The sequence below is a fragment of the Trifolium pratense genome, linkage group LG7 (genome assembly GCF_020283565.1).
Source record: "Trifolium pratense cultivar HEN17-A07 linkage group LG7, ARS_RC_1.1, whole genome shotgun sequence".
Lineage (NCBI taxonomy): Eukaryota > Viridiplantae > Streptophyta > Magnoliopsida > Fabales > Fabaceae > Trifolium > Trifolium pratense.
The window spans coordinates 10,681,733-10,698,953 of record NC_060065.1 but is presented as its reverse complement, the minus strand read 5'-3'; the positions used below and the strand labels follow the sequence as shown (position 1 = coordinate 10,698,953).

The window sequence follows — 17,221 nt, the reverse complement described above, 5'->3', positions numbered from 1 at the left end:
TCATTATTACTGTTACATTCATTTTCATAATTCATAAACCCATCAATTGGTCCGACCTGCCGGATCAGCATAGCCTTACCAGAAATTGTTGATGCCACGAAAACCTGCAAAACCTAAGATGGGTGAACGCATTGATGTTTTAGAAACTCAGATGGAATCAGTTAACACAACTCTTGAGGGACTGGTTCGCCAGATGCAGCTGCACGCTGATCAAATGAAACAACAGAGTCTGGTTCTTGCTGAATTGAGTAAGATTGTTGGTAAGAAAGCAATAGACGATGGTGGTGGAGAATCATCTGCTGGAAATTCTTCGCAAAATGAATCTTGCTTGGCTAGTAAGAAGGTGAAATTACCGGTGTTTGAAGGTGAAGATCCAGTTGCTTGGATCACAAGAGCTGAGATCTATTTTGATGTTCAAAACACACCGGATGATTTACGAGTAAAGCTGTCACGATTGAGCATGGATGGTCCAACTATCCATTGGTTTAATCTTCTCATGGAAACAGAGGATGATTTATCTTGGGAGAAATTGAAGCGTGCGTTGATTGCACGCTATGGAGGACGACGCTTGGAAAATCCGTTTGAAGAGTTGTCGACGTTGAGACAAAAGGGAACGGTGGAGGAATTTGTTGAGTCGTTTGAGTTACTGTCTTCCCAAGTGGGAAGGCTTCCTGAAGAACAGTACCTTGGGTACTTTATGAGTGGACTCAAACCTCAGATCCGGAGACGCGTCCGTACCTTGAATCCACGCAATCGCATGGAGATGATGCGAATAGCGAAGGATGTAGAAGATGAAGTGAATGAAGAAGACGGTGAGGTTGAGAAGCGTAGCAATACTAAGAAGAATGGGTATGAGAGATTGGGCCTAAGTGATTGGGCTTCAAAAAATGGACCAAACTCTAAAGATCTAACCCGTTTCTCCAAACCGGGTGGGTCTTACCCGAATCAGAAAACGGGTATCGGTGGATCTAACTCAAAACCTACATCTTCTATGGCTTCAACGGCGCGAAAACAGGACAATGATCAGCGCAACAATTCGTATGAGAAATGGAAGGGAGTACGCAGTTTTCACAGTGATGAGGTAGAAGAAAGAAGAGCAAAAGGATTGTGTTTCAAGTGTGGTGGAAAGTGGCATCCTACCAACCACAAATGTCCTGAACGTGCGTTGAGAATCCTCATTCTTGGTGATGGAGAAGTGCTAAATGAAGAAGGAGAAATTGTGATGTTGGAAGAGGTAGATGAGGAGGCGAAGGAAGAGGAGGTGGAATGTAGATCCATGGGTGTTCTGGGTAGTATGGGGGAGTATCAAACTATGAAGGTGGAAGGAAAAATTGCTCATGTCGATTTGTTAGTGTTAATTGATAGTGGAGCAAGTCATAATTTTATCTCACCTAAAGTCACCACTGCTTTAGGTCTTGCTATCACACCTATGCCTAGCAAGAGCATTAAATTGGGAGATGGTCACAAAGTAAGCACAAAAGGAGTTTGTGAAGGTGTGAAAATGAAGATGGGAATGTTAGAAATCGTGGTTGATGCCATGGTCTTGGAGCTAGGAGGGTTAGATATGGTGTTGGGAGTATCATGGTTGAGTACTCTTGGAGAGGTGGTCATGGATTGGAAGTTACTGACTATGCAATTTGTTCATAATGGACAACATGTGAAATTGCAAGGGATAGGAAATAAAGGCAGCAACAACAGCTACTTGAATGCTTTTTTGAGAAATTGGCAGGGAAGGGAAGGAGTGGAATGGTGGTCACAATTTCAATCTATTACAGCTGACAAAATTATAGTGTCTCACGACATCAATGCTTTGTTAGCAAAATTTCATGACGTATTCAAAGATCAAATTCAACTTCCTCCCAAGAGGTCTAAGGTGCATCAGATTAAGTTGAAACCAGATCATGGAAGTATAAATGTTAGGCCTTATAGGTATCCTCACCACCAAAAAGAAGAGATTGAAAGGCAAGTTACTGAGTTGCTGGAAGCAGGCATCATCAGACCAAGTATGAGTGATTATTCTAGTCCTGTGATTTTGGTCAAAAAGAAGGATAAGAGCTGGCGCATGTGTGTGGATTATAGAGCCTTGAACAAAGCAACAATACCAGATAAGTATCCTATACCTATTGTTGATGAGCTGTTGGATGAATTGAATGGAGCTTCTTTATTTTCTAAAATAGATTTAAAATCAGGATATCATCAAATTAGGGTTCATGAAGATGACATTCCTAAAACTGCTTTTCGTACCCACAACGGCCATTATGAATATCTTGTTATGCCTTTTGGTCTAATGAATGCACCAGCTACTTTTCAAGGTATTATGAATGATATTTTCAGACCTTATCTGAGAAAATTTGTATTGGTTTTTTTTGATGACATTCTAGTCTATAGCAAAAATATCCAACAACATCTGCAACATTTAGAGGTAGTTTTGAATGTGCTGACCTCAAACTGTTTTGTTGCCAATCAAGCTAAGTGTAAGTTTGGATGCACTCAAATTGATTATTTGGGTCACATCATTTCTGGAGAAGGGGTTTCTGTTGACCCTGAGAAAGTGAAATGTATTCTAGCATGGCCTGAACCAAAAAATGTCAAAGGCGTGAGAGGTTTTCTTGGTCTTACTGGGTACTACAGAAAGTTTATTAAGGATTATGGTAAACTAGCTAAACCACGTACTGAACTCACAAAAAAAGATAACTTTGCATGGGGTGTTGAAGCTAACAATGCTTTCCAGCACTTGAAGAAAGTTATGACATCTCCTCCAGCACTAATCCTCCCTAATTTTAACATCTCTTTTGAGGTTGAATGTGATGCAGCGGGGAGAGGAATTGGTGCTGTTCTGATGCAACAAAGACAACCAGTTGCATTTTTCAGTAAAGCTCTGTCTGATGGAAATCTCACGAAATCTGTGTACGAGAAGGAGCTGATGGCCTTAGTGTTGTGTATACAACATTGGAGGCATTATTTACTGGGAAAGGAATTTGTAGTGTACACAGATCACAAAAGTCTCAAACATTTTCTACAGCAGAGGATCTCTTCACCTGATCAACAATGTTGGTTGGCTAAACTTCTTGGCTACCAATTTGAAGTGAGATACAAACCTGGATTAGAGAACAAGGCAGCTGATGCGTTGTCTAGATGTTATGATGAAACAGAGTTGAATTCTATTGTGTCTTATCCTACATGGGATGAGAAGCAGAAATTACTTGATGAGATTGCTACAGATCCTTACATACAAAACATGATCAAAAAAGTTCAAGATAATCCTAACGACAAGCCAGGTTTTGTGGTAAAGCAGGGAGTACTTTTATACCATGACAGGTTGGTGATCTCTCCACATTCACCCTCTATTCCTTGGTTACTAGAGGAATTTCATTGTACTCCTGCTGGAGGGCACTCTGGGTTTTTGAGGACATACAGAAGATTAGCAGATTCCTTATATTGGGTGGGAATGCAGAGGAGCATAAGGAATTTTGTTCAATCTTGTGATGTCTGCCAAAGACAGAAGTATAATGCTACTAGTCCGGGTGGGTTACTTCAGCCACTTCCCATCCCTAATGCCATATGGGAAGAATTATCTTTAGACTTCATCACAGGTTTGGTTCTGTTTTTGAAGGAATTTCTGAGTAAGTGTAATCATTGATCAATCGCTTTTGCTTTTCTGTAAACTTTACTTTAGTATTTATCCGTGTTTGTGGATTTTGATTCCTATTTTATTTGTTATGCTTGTTTGCTGTAATAGTAGTAATTTAGCACATGGCACATGCTAGTTAGAAAATTCCACATTTGAATCATGAATGATAGGTGGATAGTATTAGAGACAAGTATAATGCTTAGGTAGTTGAGGAATTTATGATTGGGAATATTATTTCATTTTCAAGAATATCGCTGGGTGGGTTTTTTGGATATGAAAACAAAATAGGTAATGCTTTGCTGATGTCAGTTGCTATCTCTTTCGATATTCTGGAATGATCATTTTCAGTAAAAGGAGGATGTAAGAAATACTCTCAATTTTGTAGCTTTACTAACATTTATTCTCTTGAATTGTCATTTTCGAAATTAAGGGTAGCTAACCATTATAATGTGTAGAATAATAAGAAAGGGAATGAGGCAGTTGACTCTGAAAGTTCAATGTATGTTGACTAATTACACAGAAATCCTCAGTCTGTATCATTTAATAGAACTGTTTTATTTTTTCTGGAGGGTGGGGGTTGCTCCGAATTTGCAGCACATAGGATTTCAGTGTCTATTATTTCATTTCCTTGCCTTTTAAAACAGTTTATTTGTTGGTCATAATAAGGTCGCAAACCAGGGACACCACAGATATCCAAACTAACAATTTCGGCATTAACCAGGGACTCACGGATCTTGATACCAGCTTTTATTGACAAAGATAATCTCTGAATTGCATTTACATTAATGTCCATTTGTTCATCCTGATTAGGAAATGTATTTGAGCTTTAACACCCCTTAACTGAATGGTGAATTAGGCTCTTCCTGCACGAAATAGATTCAGTGATACAGACGACTTCCGTTAAATAGGCAATATAGATGTATTTAAAAACCACAGTAAAGGAAAACTTTAGGAAAATGTAATGTGGTTAGGAGCTACATTTAATGCCAGTTTTTTTGTCAATATTAACAAAGTCTCAAAAGATAATTTTAAATTTGGCATCTTCCTTAGCTGCTTATAATAGAGCATAAGTTAACATTCAATAGTTTTCACTCAAGTTTAAAGGGAGCTGTGATGCAATGATTGAAGTTACTGCCTCTGTGACTAAGATGACACAAATTGCCCTGCCCCTATTTTCATTTGAATTGCTGCTTCTTTCGGATTTTTTCTGTATAAAACTCAAGAACAAAGCTTTTCTCGTTGTGTGATGATTGTACTGATTATTTAATCGCCTATTTTATATTATGAAAACTATTAATGTGTTACTCATATCTTCTGAATCACTGCAGCGATGGAATCATTTTTGCTGTAAAAGAAGTTTCACTGCTTGATCAAGGGGATCAGGGAAAACAAAGTGTCTATCAACTGGAGCAGGTGACAGGCTTACACTTATTGCTTTATCACATTATACTTTACATTTCCAATGTTGACCATTCTTTGATGAAGAATAAATAAGAAGTTTTCTTACATAAATATAATTCTATTTTATGCAACATGTCAAATTGTTTGAGAAGTTGTTGCCCCCTGTATGTTTCTCCTACTATATTTATTTTCTCTCATTATTCATTCTCTTTTCTCTCAGGAAATTGCACTTTTGAGTCGTTTTGAACATGACAATATAGTTCAATACTATGGCACTGAAATGGTACTTTTTTCCAGTCTTTTCTTTTACTTATATTATATATCCAATTTGATTTTTCTTTTTCTTCAAAGTCTTCTTTCATGCTCACTTTTTTATTTTCTTGTAGTTAACCATCGTTGAATATGTGTTGAGCAATGACATCACACATTAACTTAAACTTAAAAAGTTCCTTTATGCATCTCAAACATTTTATATTATTTTCAACACGTAAGTAAAATGTTTGTAGGCAGATACATGGCGTCATGATAGGTATATGGCTGTCAAATACTTAACTCATGAAGTTAAATGAGTTTATGACACTATACACTAAAATCAAGTTACCACCTATGCAAATCGTTTCTATGTAAACTTTAGTGGACTCATGTACATGAGTTTGGGGACAATTGTACACAACAAAATGGTTATTTTCCCTAAGGCATGACTAGACAATGGTTCAGTGTTAAAAACAACCGAAAATGAAATAGCTCAGTGATAAGGCTCTATAGTGCACAAAACATTAACATCACAGTTATTTTACTCGACTCTACTTATGCATCTATTATCCCAACTTAAACCCATCTGCGAAGGACATGAAGATGTTGTATTGAGTCTTGAACACATAGCTCCTAGAATAATAAAATAATTAGTTAGAAAATGTCAACAAACAAACCCATCATTGTTGAATGTACCCAACAGGCCAACACAGTGAATGAATCCAACTCTAATGAGTTGAAACCTAACTTTACCAAGCTGAATCCAGATCCAACAAAGAAAATCCATTCCCATCATCCTTCTTAAGTAATTTTGAACCTCGTGATTTATCAATATGTGTATTGATTTTGAACTTGTTGTACTCTATTTCTTACCTATATTGTGATATATGAATTTGTTCATCAATTTTAAATTGTGATGCTATGTTTGTGGTCCGGTCTGTACTTATTGCACCATGTTAGTTTAATTGATAGGTTGCCATTGCTTACAAAATATTTAAATTTTGTATTAAGTAAACCCTTACAAGTTACGAATTTACGGGTCAAATTTATAGAGATACCACAGGTTTACGAAGTTTTTTGAGTTTGAAAACCTATATGATAGGCAGTGAATGTGGTCTGGACTGGAGCTATATGAACCCATCTTAATTTAGCTTATAATTTGCCTACAAAATATTTAAATTATGTTACATTTGAGTAAATTCTTGAGTTTGACAACCTTGATGATAGTTAATGAAATGTAGTTTATTATTTTTCCTACAAAAGATCCACATGATGACAAGGCTGCAATAATTAGCAACATGAAACTTCAGACCAGATACTAAACCATTTTTGCAACATCCTAGCCCCTTATCATTATTATCATTTTCATTTGGAGGTGTTCATTGCCTGTATTTGTTAGGACCCCATATGAGAGATGTGGGCCAAATGGGCTGTTAGCACAGCTGCTAATCCCTCGCCCAGTATCCAATGGGTTTGTGCTAGAACTAGACAGAATAGGAAATAGGTGAGTGGGTTTGTTGTTAGGATTATCCACGTGGCAGAGAACGAGAGGGAAAGGCAAACAGTGCAGTAGGATTGTGTTTTATGGGTGCTGAGAAGAGAGAGGTATGGATAAGAATCATTCAGTTTGTCAGGGCAGAAAACAATAAGATCTGTGGACAATAAGATCTTCATTCTATTTTATTTTCTTTTGATTTCTATAAATAATACTGTACACTCTTATTCTTCCATTATGCTGTTAATTTCATCTTTTCTGCATTTTTTGATGCTGGGTGCACATCAGTATCAAATTGAGTAAGCTCATGATTCAAAATGAGATTTTTACTTTACACCTGCTTGATGTTAATGTAGGATGAATCCAAGCTGTATATCTTTATTGAGCTTGTGACCATAGGTTCTCTTAGAAACCTCTATCAGAGGTATACTCTCTGAGATTCCCAAGTATCTGCCTATACGAGACAAATTCTGTATGGTTTGAAGTTTCTTCATGATCAAAATGTAGTTCACAGGTGACTCCAGTTTTTTTTCTTCTTAATATACTTTTGCTTTCCTTTATGCATATATGATTACTGATATTCTGTGTTAATTCTGATCTTCCATAATATGGTATGGTTCCCATTTCTGGAACAATGCTGTCAAGAGTCCTGTCTATGGTTCTTGCTTTCCTTGTTTCAAATGAACTTTCACTTTTGATTACTCTCCCATCATTGCAATAAAGATATTCTTTGTGAACATATCAGTTTTGCTAGCTCTCTCGTAATCGCAATACAAATATTCTTTGCAAATAACTTGCTGTATTTGTTTGTTTTTTCTTCTTGTTATTTGGATGTGTCTTCCCCCACCCCCTTTTGGGCAATATTGCTTCATTTTCATTGCTCGTTATGCATTTAGCTTATTTTGAATACCGTGAACTGTTCCACATATTGGGGAAAATATGACAGTTGAGGAATGAAGAAAAAGTATCCAAGGGAAAAAAAGGATGGTTTTTCATCTAATGATTGCCATTGCCATTCCTTTCTTGCCCCAAACAAATGCGTTTTGATACTACTATGAAGTCTCGTATTTGTGGAAAACTTATTAGGTTTTTTAAGTTTTTGATTACTTTGAGCTCTGAGTGTAAATTTTCTAATGATTAAAGAAGGAAAATATTGTTTTTTTTTTAAAAAGTAAGGAAAATAATGTTCATCAATATCAGCTCAAGGTAAGGTTAAGACATTGAATAGTTACAATGAAATTGGGATTTGCAGTTTTGTAAAGTTTAATTGGTATTTTTCTTTGGATTTAAGCCCATCATGTCTTTAACATCTCTGCATTCTTGTATCAATGAAAGTCCTGTATTAATATAATGTAATTATATCTCTCCAATTTAAGGGACATCAAATGTGCAAATATATTGATGGACGCAAATGGATCTGTCAAACTTGATTTTGGGTTAGCAATGGTATTCCTCAGTTTATACTTCTGTTTCTGGTGCTTACATTTGAACAATATGCAATTGCTTACACTTTCCATTTTATTATATTGCTACATAAATTTCTTTCCAGGCAACCAAATTGACTGATGTTAAATCATGGGAGGGGACAGCGTTCTGGATGGCCCCTGAGGTTTGCCTTCAATCTTATGAGCGGAAATACTGAATAATGGTTCAACTTTTTTCATCAGTAATTATGTTAATAGCCTGGATGCAGACTCTAGCTTGAGTTCTACTCTTTTTTCAACCAAGAATGATCATATTAAATGAAATTAAATTGTCTTACAATTGTCATAAACTGTGTGCATTTATTGTACTACTGATCTAAAACACTAAATGTTTCTATTTACCTGTGAAGTTGGTGGTATCCCTATGTAGAATTCATGGAAATTATTAAACCGCAACTAAAATGAACTGCATAGCAACATGAGATCTTGTTGCACTCTGTTAATAGGTTCCTGGATAAGTTGAAATAATTAAACGATTGAGTGTTGAATTTATACAATTATCTCTTGCTTTATCCCATTTATTTGCCATGAGACTTGATCAGTGTGATGTAGTGATCAAGCATAAAGACATTCCTGCCATTTTAAACCAATAGAAAATGAAATTAAGGCTACCTTTGGAGTGGGACATTATATTGTGTCGATGTAGCGATTAGATGCTTTCACAACTAGGATCTTAAACTGTCTAAAGTTCTCTTAGTGTTTAACCTTTTCATTTCTTGATAGTATAGGTATTGGTTATTGTATATAGTTAAAATAGGGTTTTAGAGAAGTTTATTTAACAGAGTCACAGATGTTTTGTTTAGATATACATGATTGGTATATAAGTATAGTAACCACATTCTATCCAATGTGAAGAATGAGTTTCTATTCTAACACTTTCCACAAGTTAGGAAATGTATGTCATATGCACCAAGTTGGTTAAAATAAATTCAACCTGAGGTCCCCTATAGAGATTTAGTGAATAGGAGATTTAGTGAATATACCCACTAATTGGTCGTTGAAGTTGACAATCAATTTTGATTTCTCTTGAATTAAAAGGACCCTTTATATCATAAAATGTTACCTAATTTCTATGTTTGGTATTTTCATCAAAAACAAAGTTGGAGCAATATGTAGAGAATATTGATTATCACAAATTAAGTTGAATTTCTTAGTTCTTGAAATAACTATTTTAGCCACACATGCTTTATTGTTTTCCTCATGGCACTGTGTTTTACCTTGACAGAAGATATAATAATCTTTTGATAGGATTTTTGAGATTGCACACATGAAGAATGAACTTCTATTCTAATTGATTATTAATTATTGATCTGGAATATACAGGTTTTTGTTAGAACTATGAACAATGAATGGATGAATGTGAATGAACTAATTGTGAGAAAGAATGAGAGAAAAAAGGGGTTAATTTCATTAATGATCAATTGGTGTATCTTTACAATGGTGTAGTATGGTTTTTATACACAAAACCAATGAGTTAGCATTAACCAACTATGGTTACTTATTAACATAGCAGTTAACTCAACTAACTAACCTACACACTAACTAATTCTGTTTTACTTGTAAAGCAAGTAACAGCTTTTGCAACAACCAAACTAACTCAATTTTAACTAACTTTGAATTATTCTTAACACACCCCTTTAATTCAAAGTCTCAAGGCTTTGAACATTCATCATTCTTCTTAAATCCTTGAATCTATCAATCTTCAATGGCTTAGTGAGCACATCTGCCATTTGCTTTTCTGTGTTGCAGTAAGTCATTTTGATCTTCCCCTTTGTAACTTGATCTCTCAAAAAATGAAACTTTGTTTCTATATGTTTGCTTCTTCCATGAGCTATAGGGTTTTTGGCCAGATTAATGGCTGATTTGTTGTCAACCATTAGCTCTACTTCCTGTTCAATATCAATCTTCATTTCCTGCAGTAATGCTAGCAACCAAATTCCTTGGCAAGCAGCATTGCAGGCAGAGATGTATTCTGCTTCACATGTGGATAAGGCAACTACACTTTGCTTTTTTGAACTCCATGAGATTGGACAATTGAACAATGTGAAGATGTATCCCATTGTGCTTCTTCTTTCCACTTTATCACCTGACCAGTCAGAGTCACAATAACCAACAAGCTTCTTTTGGTTCTCATCTGTTTTGGTGTACAAGACACCATAGTCAATTGTGCCCTGTAGGTATCTTAGGATTCTCTTCACTGCTTGCATATGTGACAGTTTAGGTGATTGCATAAATCTGCTAACAATCCCTACACTATGACATATATCTGGCCTTGAATTGCAAGCATATCTAAGGCTTCCTACCATCTGTTTATAGTGAGTACTATTCACAGATTTGCCTTCATCATCAGTATTCAAATTTGATGCAGTTTCCATTGGAGTGTTGGCTGGATTACAATCCATCATGTTGAATCTCTTTAGTATATCTGAAGCATACTTCCTCTGATGTATCAGCATACCACTGCTTGTCTTAGTGAATTCCAGCCCAAGAAAATATTTCAAACCTCCTAAATTGGTCATGTCAAATTCTGAGCTTAGCAGACTTGTTAGCTTCTTAACTTCATCTTTACTGCTGCCAGTTATTAGTAAGTCATCAACATATAGGCACACTATGCAAAGTCTATTCTGTGATGTACCTTTGACATAGATTCCATGTTCAACAGTGCATTTTGAGTATCCATTTTTGCTGAGAAACTCATCTATTCTCATGTTCCAAGCTCTTGGTGCTTGTTTTAGGCCATACAATGCTTTGTTCAGCTTCAACACATGATCTTCCTTTCCTTTAACTATGAAACCCTGAGGTTGTTCAATATATACTTCCTCCTCAAGTTTGCCATTGAGAAATGCAGACTTGACATCCAATTGAACAAATTCCCAGTCAAAGTGATTTGCAATAGCAACTACTAGTCTCACAGTTTCAATCCTTGCCACAGGTGCAAAGATTTCAGTAAAGTCAATACCTTGTTTCTGTAGGAATCCTTTGGCAACCAATCGTGCTTTGTACTTTGCTATAGTGCCATCAGGTAGGTATTTCAATTTGTATATCCATTTGACTGCTATAGGCCTCTTGTTTGCAGGCAGATGGACCAAGTTCCATGTGTTGTTCTTTTCAATTGAGGCTATTTCTTCCTCCATTGCTCCCCTCCATTCTTCATATTTTGCTGCTTGTTGGTATGTCAAGGGCTCAGTGTCTACATATAATGCAAAATGCACTATATCACCATCTGGTGTGATCATGTCATCTGGGATTGTTTCATACCCTTGCAGATTTCTGTTTGGAATACCTCCTCTTTCTGATCTTCTTAGTACAACTGGCTCATTTGCAGTTGTTGGAGGTGTTAGCATAGTGTTTTCTTCAGTTGCTTCTTCATCAAGTAACTGAAATGGAACATACTTTTTATCTTGTGCTGTATTTCCATTCCAATCCCAGCTCTTATCTTCTTCAAAAGTGACATCTCTACTGCTGGTTACCTTTTTTGTGATTGGATTGTAGAGTTTATAGGCACCTGCAGTGTGATATCCTATCATGATCATCATTTCACTTTTATCATCAAGTTTCTTCCTCTTTTGATCTGGTATGTGTCTGTGACAAAGTCATCCAAATACCCTAAGATGCTTCACTGATGGTGTGTGACCTGACCAAATTGCTTCTGGTACCTTATCCATTTGTTTTGTAGGACATCTGTTCAGAACATAGCAGGCTGTAACTACAGCTTCACCCCAAAAGCTGTGAGGTAGATTCTTTTCTCTTAGCATGCATCTGGTCATATTCATGATAGTTCTATTCCTCCTTTCAGCCATTCCATTGTGTTGAGGAGTGTATGGAGCTATTATTTCATGCTGAATTCCATTTTCTGAACAAAATGTCTTGAATTCATTTGAGGTGTATTCACCACCACCATCACTTCTTAGAATTTTAATCTTCTTTTCTGATTGCTTTTCAACTAACAGTTTGAATGATTTAAAATTCTGAAGCACTTCATCTTTGCTTTTCATTAAGTGAATCCACATCATTCTGCTGAATTCATCAATGAATGATACAAAGTACCTGTTTCCTCCTAAAGATAGTGTGTCAAATGGACCACATACATCTGTATATACTACATTAAGTACCTGCTTAGCTCTCATTGCAATATCATTGACAAAAGACTTTCTTGCTTGCTTGCCTAACAAGCAATGTTGACATAGATCTCTAGGGATCTTAATTGCAGGTAATCCATTGACCAGTTCATTGTTTTGCAGATAACTCAAGCTTTTGAAGTTCAGATGACCATACCTCAGATGCCATAACCAAGCTTGGTCATTGATCTTTATTGTAGCCAGACATTTGGATTGATTTGCAGTCAAGGTGACTTGGAATGTTCTATTCTGAGATAGAGGGGCTCTCAGAATAGTGTTGTTCTGAGAATCATACACTTCCATGATGTTATTCTCCATATGCATAATGAATCCCTTCTCTAGTAACTGTCCCATGCTTAGTAAATTTGTTTTCATGTCTGGTACATATAGAACACCAGTGATGATGGCTTGATTTCCTTTCTTGCCTTTGATCAATACATCACCTACTCCTTCAGCTGGAATTGTTCTATTGTCTGCAAACCTTATTTTAGTTTTTGATGAACTGTTGAAGTTGATTAGCCAATCTCTATGACTTGTCATGTGATTGCTGCAACCTGTGTCAAGATACCAATGTTCTTGATCATCTTCAATATCTGTAATGGTTGCCATGTACAGTGTTGGATCAACCTCTGAGTCACTATCTTCCTGAGCAATATGTGCTTCAGCCTTATTCTTTCCTCCATACCTTGGAACCTTCTTGCCTCTGCAATCTTTTGCAAAGTGACCAAACTTCTGGCAATTATAGCACTGTATGTTCTTCAAATTGAACTTCCCTTTCTTATCTTGATTTGATGCAGTGCCTTGAGATGAAGATTCAGCTTGATCATTGTTTTTCTTTGAGTTATCTTGTGAACTATTGTTCTTCTTAGACTTATCTTTCCCCTTCCACTTGCCATTGCCTTTCTTTTCTGCATGAGCTTGCAATGCTTGATCAGTGGCCCTATCTTTTGTTCTTTCCATGATTCTTTGTTCATGAGACTCCAGTGTACATTGTAATTCATCCAATGTCAATGTTGACAAATCTTTGGTTTCCATTATCGCAACAGTGATATAATCAAACTTAGGAGATAAAGTTCTCATAACCTTACCAACAATGGTTTGATTGTCACAAGTATCACCACAGCTCTTCATCTGATTTGTGATGTTTGTGATCTTGTTAAAGTAATCTGCAATGCTTTCATTGTTTTCCATCTGCAGCAGTTCAAATTTTCTTTTCCAAGTTTGTAATCTAACCTGCTTCAGCTTCTCATTCCCTGAGTGTGCTTTCTCAAGAATGTCCCAACATTCCTTAGCTGATGTTGCATTCTCAATCTTCTGGAAATTCACCAAATCAACACATTGGTGAATGAAGAACATTGCTTTGAAATCTTTTTTCTTCAATGCACGATGTGCATTCCTCTGATTGTCTGTTGCATCTGCTGCTAATTCAGTGATAGCAGTTTCAATCACATCTTGTACTTCTTGAAACCCAAATATCACTTTCATTTGCTTATTCCATCGATCCCAATTACTTGCATCAAGAATTGGCAATTTTCCACCAAAACTGTTGCTGAGTGTTTCTAGTTGGCTTGTCATCTTCTTCCTGAGTTAATTGATCAAATTGCAGTGAATCTTGATCAATTCTTTAATGCCACGAACCTTGAGGCTCTAGATACCAGTTTGTTAGAACTATGAACAATGAATGGATGAATGTGAATGAACTAATTGTGAGAAAGAATGAGAGAAAAAAGGGGTTAATTTCATTAATGATCAATTGGTGTATCTTTACAATGGTGTAGTATGGTTTTTATACACAAAACCAATGAGTTAGCATTAACCAACTATGGTTACTTATTAACATAGCAGTTAACTCAACTAACTAACCTACACACTAACTAATTCTGTTTTACTTGTAAAGCAAGTAACAGCTTTTGCAACAACCAAACTAACTCAATTTTAACTAACTTTGAATTATTCTTAACAGTTTTGAAAGGAAAAAACAAAGGTTATGGGCTTCCAGCTGATGTTTGGAGTCTGGGATGCACTGTGCTGGAGATGCTAACAGGAAAAATCCCATACTCCAATTTAGAATGTGCATGTCTCATATTAATTTTGTTCCCATTACGTTGTCTGGTAACAGTGAGGGTGATTATATACCCCTGATTATGTTTCTCTTTTTGTCTCAAGGGAGAGGCTCTTCAAATTTTCCGTTCAAATTTTAATTCCACTCCCAGTCTTTTTTTGTTCCCGTGTTTTCCTCAACTGAAGTTTTTGCTTTTGCATTTTGTTAACCATTATTAAACAGTTCAGTCTACCCATTCTGATCCAAGTACTTAATTTTCCTGCTATTTATTTGTAAACAATGGATAATTTTCCATGAAATATTGAAATATATTTATAATAACTATAAAAATTGCATTAGTGCTGGTTAGGACTTATGGATTTTTGATTGATCTCTTCTTTTGTAACAACAGATGCAGGCAATATTTAGAATTGGAAGAGGTGAGCCACCTCCTATTCCTGACACTCTTTCAAGAGATGCAAAGGATTTTATCTTGCAGTGTCTTCAAGTTAATCCTGATGATCGTCCTACTGCTTCTCAACTCTTAAACCATCCATTTCTCCAAAGGCGACTATAATCCTAGTCTTTATCTCCTTACATTCCTGGCAGAAGGGGTTAAACTTTGTTATCTTCAACTATGAAACATAATGAAGACGAATATTGTTTGATGACATCTCACTTTGATACTGTTTCCATCTTTATATTATGATGATACTGAAATCATATAGACAACTGTTTTCATAGCTTTCGTAAGAATTCCAATTCATAACTAATGAGCCATCAGGTGTACAAAATATAGCTAAGGTGCTTGAAATGTCAGTTTTGGTTTTCATTTGTTGCACATAAATTTTCTAATATTTAAATTGGATGGGGTTCTACTGTGATTTAATTCTTATTTGGGGGTTAATTTTCGTGCAAGCATAACCAGAAAATTATGAAAAGGAATAAAAGAAGTGTTGGTTTGTGAAAGGAATATGGTAGTAAAATAATGTGAAACTGATGTATAGAAAGGCAAAGAGTTTTGATTATAACTTATATGTATGTTATTACAAGTACTTCACTACCCTATATATAGAGTTGAAGTGTAACTGAACTTGGGAAATAAATTCCCTAAACTTATTACCCATGAAAACAAGTCATTATTGAAAAGAGCTCCAAAGTCTGTCTTAAAGACTTATTAATATTATAACCGAAGCACTAAGGCAATTTCTACAAATCTCCTCGTTTTGCCTTAGTTACTGCAAAGTCCCAGCTTGTCTCTTAATATTTCAAATCTCGCTTTCGGAATTTCCTCCTTTGGAGCATAACACGAGACATTGATTGACAGAATTTTTAAGATAAACCTGGACATATGTTTCCTAGTTGATGCTGCTGATGTTACTATCCGGGTAACAATATCCTTGGAGCTTTTGTCTCACCCGCGGAAAAAAAATAACATAACATTGTAATATACTAATAATTTGTCATTTAAAAAATAGAGACTGGCGGATGTACATCCGCTCATCTCTCGAATAATCAATCGTTTAGCGTACGTTTTGCCTACCGATTATTTGTCTTTCACAAATAAATTCTGATAATAAATTTGGATTAAAAAGAAGACCGACAGATGTACATCCATTCATCTCTCGAATAATTGATCGCTTAGCGTACGCCCTACCTATTGATTATTTGTCTCTCACAAATAAATTTTAATAAATAAAATTGGATTAAAAAAGACAGACCGACACATCCGTTCATCTCTCGAATAACCGACGCTTAACGTACGCTTTGCCCAAGATTATTAGTCTTCCACAAATTAAAATCAATCTCAACTCACCAAACTTCATTCTTTTCGCGTCCAAGCACGCTTTAATTATTTTTTCTCAAACGGATACCATCGTCCAACTGTGATCCGTCTTTTCATTCAAGCAAACTTTTTCGTTTAAACACAAATCATTTTCACAAATAAAATCAACCAACCAATCTACTATTTTCTACCCATAACTACATAGCTTTGAGTTTCCCATCGCATTAGGGAATACGTAGGAGCAAGATTCAACATATTGTCAAACACAATAATAAAAAATTAATTTTTTCCCTTCTTATAAAACTCCAGTGATCAATAAAAAGCATGCAAACGAATTAAAACACTTTTTTTAACCCTAAAATTAATGAGAAGGTTCCCGTTGAATACAACGGGTGTGAGGGACGCTAATACATTTCCATTCTTTCAAGGTTTTATCGATACTTTCATTTTCCTTCGAGAATAAATAAAGTTCGGTGACGACTCTGTAGTCTTTTCGAGCGTCAGTACCCACAGACATTTTTCGCTGCATGACGACCTGAAATACCACGTTTATCAATGAAGCCTTATGACGACCTGCAGTGCCGTCATGACTAAACCAAGTGAATTGCTACCCCGCCACTAGAATATACTACCTCCATTAAGTCAAAAAAAAAGAGAGAAATCCACCCTTTCACTTTGACTGCATCCCTTATTACTACCTCGTCTTTCCCCTCCATTCAGTCTTTCCCCTCCATTCAGAATTGCATTGAAATATTTTTTTAAGTACATGCATAAATATTTCTTTTGCTATGCAATTAATGCATGTACTTAAACATTTGAAAGGAATCTTCCAAAAAAAAAAAAACTTAGTACCAAATACTCCTTTAAATGGAATATAAACAAAAAAAATATCTAGAAAGTCAAATGTAATTAATTTGACACTTTTATTTTCTAATAAAATTTGACACACGTTTTAAAGTCAATAGATTACTTTTTCTTTTTTTGCTCATATTAGTAACTTGCTTGAATATGTA

General features: G+C 35.7%; 2 protein-coding genes across 2 annotated transcripts; both read left to right on the top strand.

Annotated features, from left to right (window-relative positions):
* The first annotated feature begins 59 nt into the window (after positions 1 to 59).
* LOC123896906 lies at positions 60 to 8,392 on the top strand. Its single transcript, XM_045947329.1, has 6 exons — positions 60 to 3,623; positions 4,960 to 5,044; positions 5,253 to 5,315; positions 7,136 to 7,293; positions 8,156 to 8,225; positions 8,329 to 8,392. The coding sequence occupies exons 1-2, from the start codon at positions 92 to 94 to the stop codon at positions 4,980 to 4,982; spliced, it is 3,555 nt and encodes a 1,184-aa protein (XP_045803285.1). The 5' UTR covers positions 60 to 91; the 3' UTR covers positions 4,983 to 5,044; positions 5,253 to 5,315; positions 7,136 to 7,293; positions 8,156 to 8,225; positions 8,329 to 8,392.
* A 5,670-nt stretch (positions 8,393 to 14,062) lies between these two features.
* LOC123895835 (mitogen-activated protein kinase kinase kinase 1-like) lies at positions 14,063 to 14,999 on the top strand. Its single transcript, XM_045946312.1, has 3 exons — positions 14,063 to 14,072; positions 14,345 to 14,493; positions 14,835 to 14,999. Exons 1-3 carry the CDS (start codon positions 14,063 to 14,065, stop codon positions 14,997 to 14,999), a joined length of 324 nt encoding a protein of 107 aa, XP_045802268.1.
* The last annotated feature ends 2,222 nt before the right edge of the window (positions 15,000 to 17,221 follow it).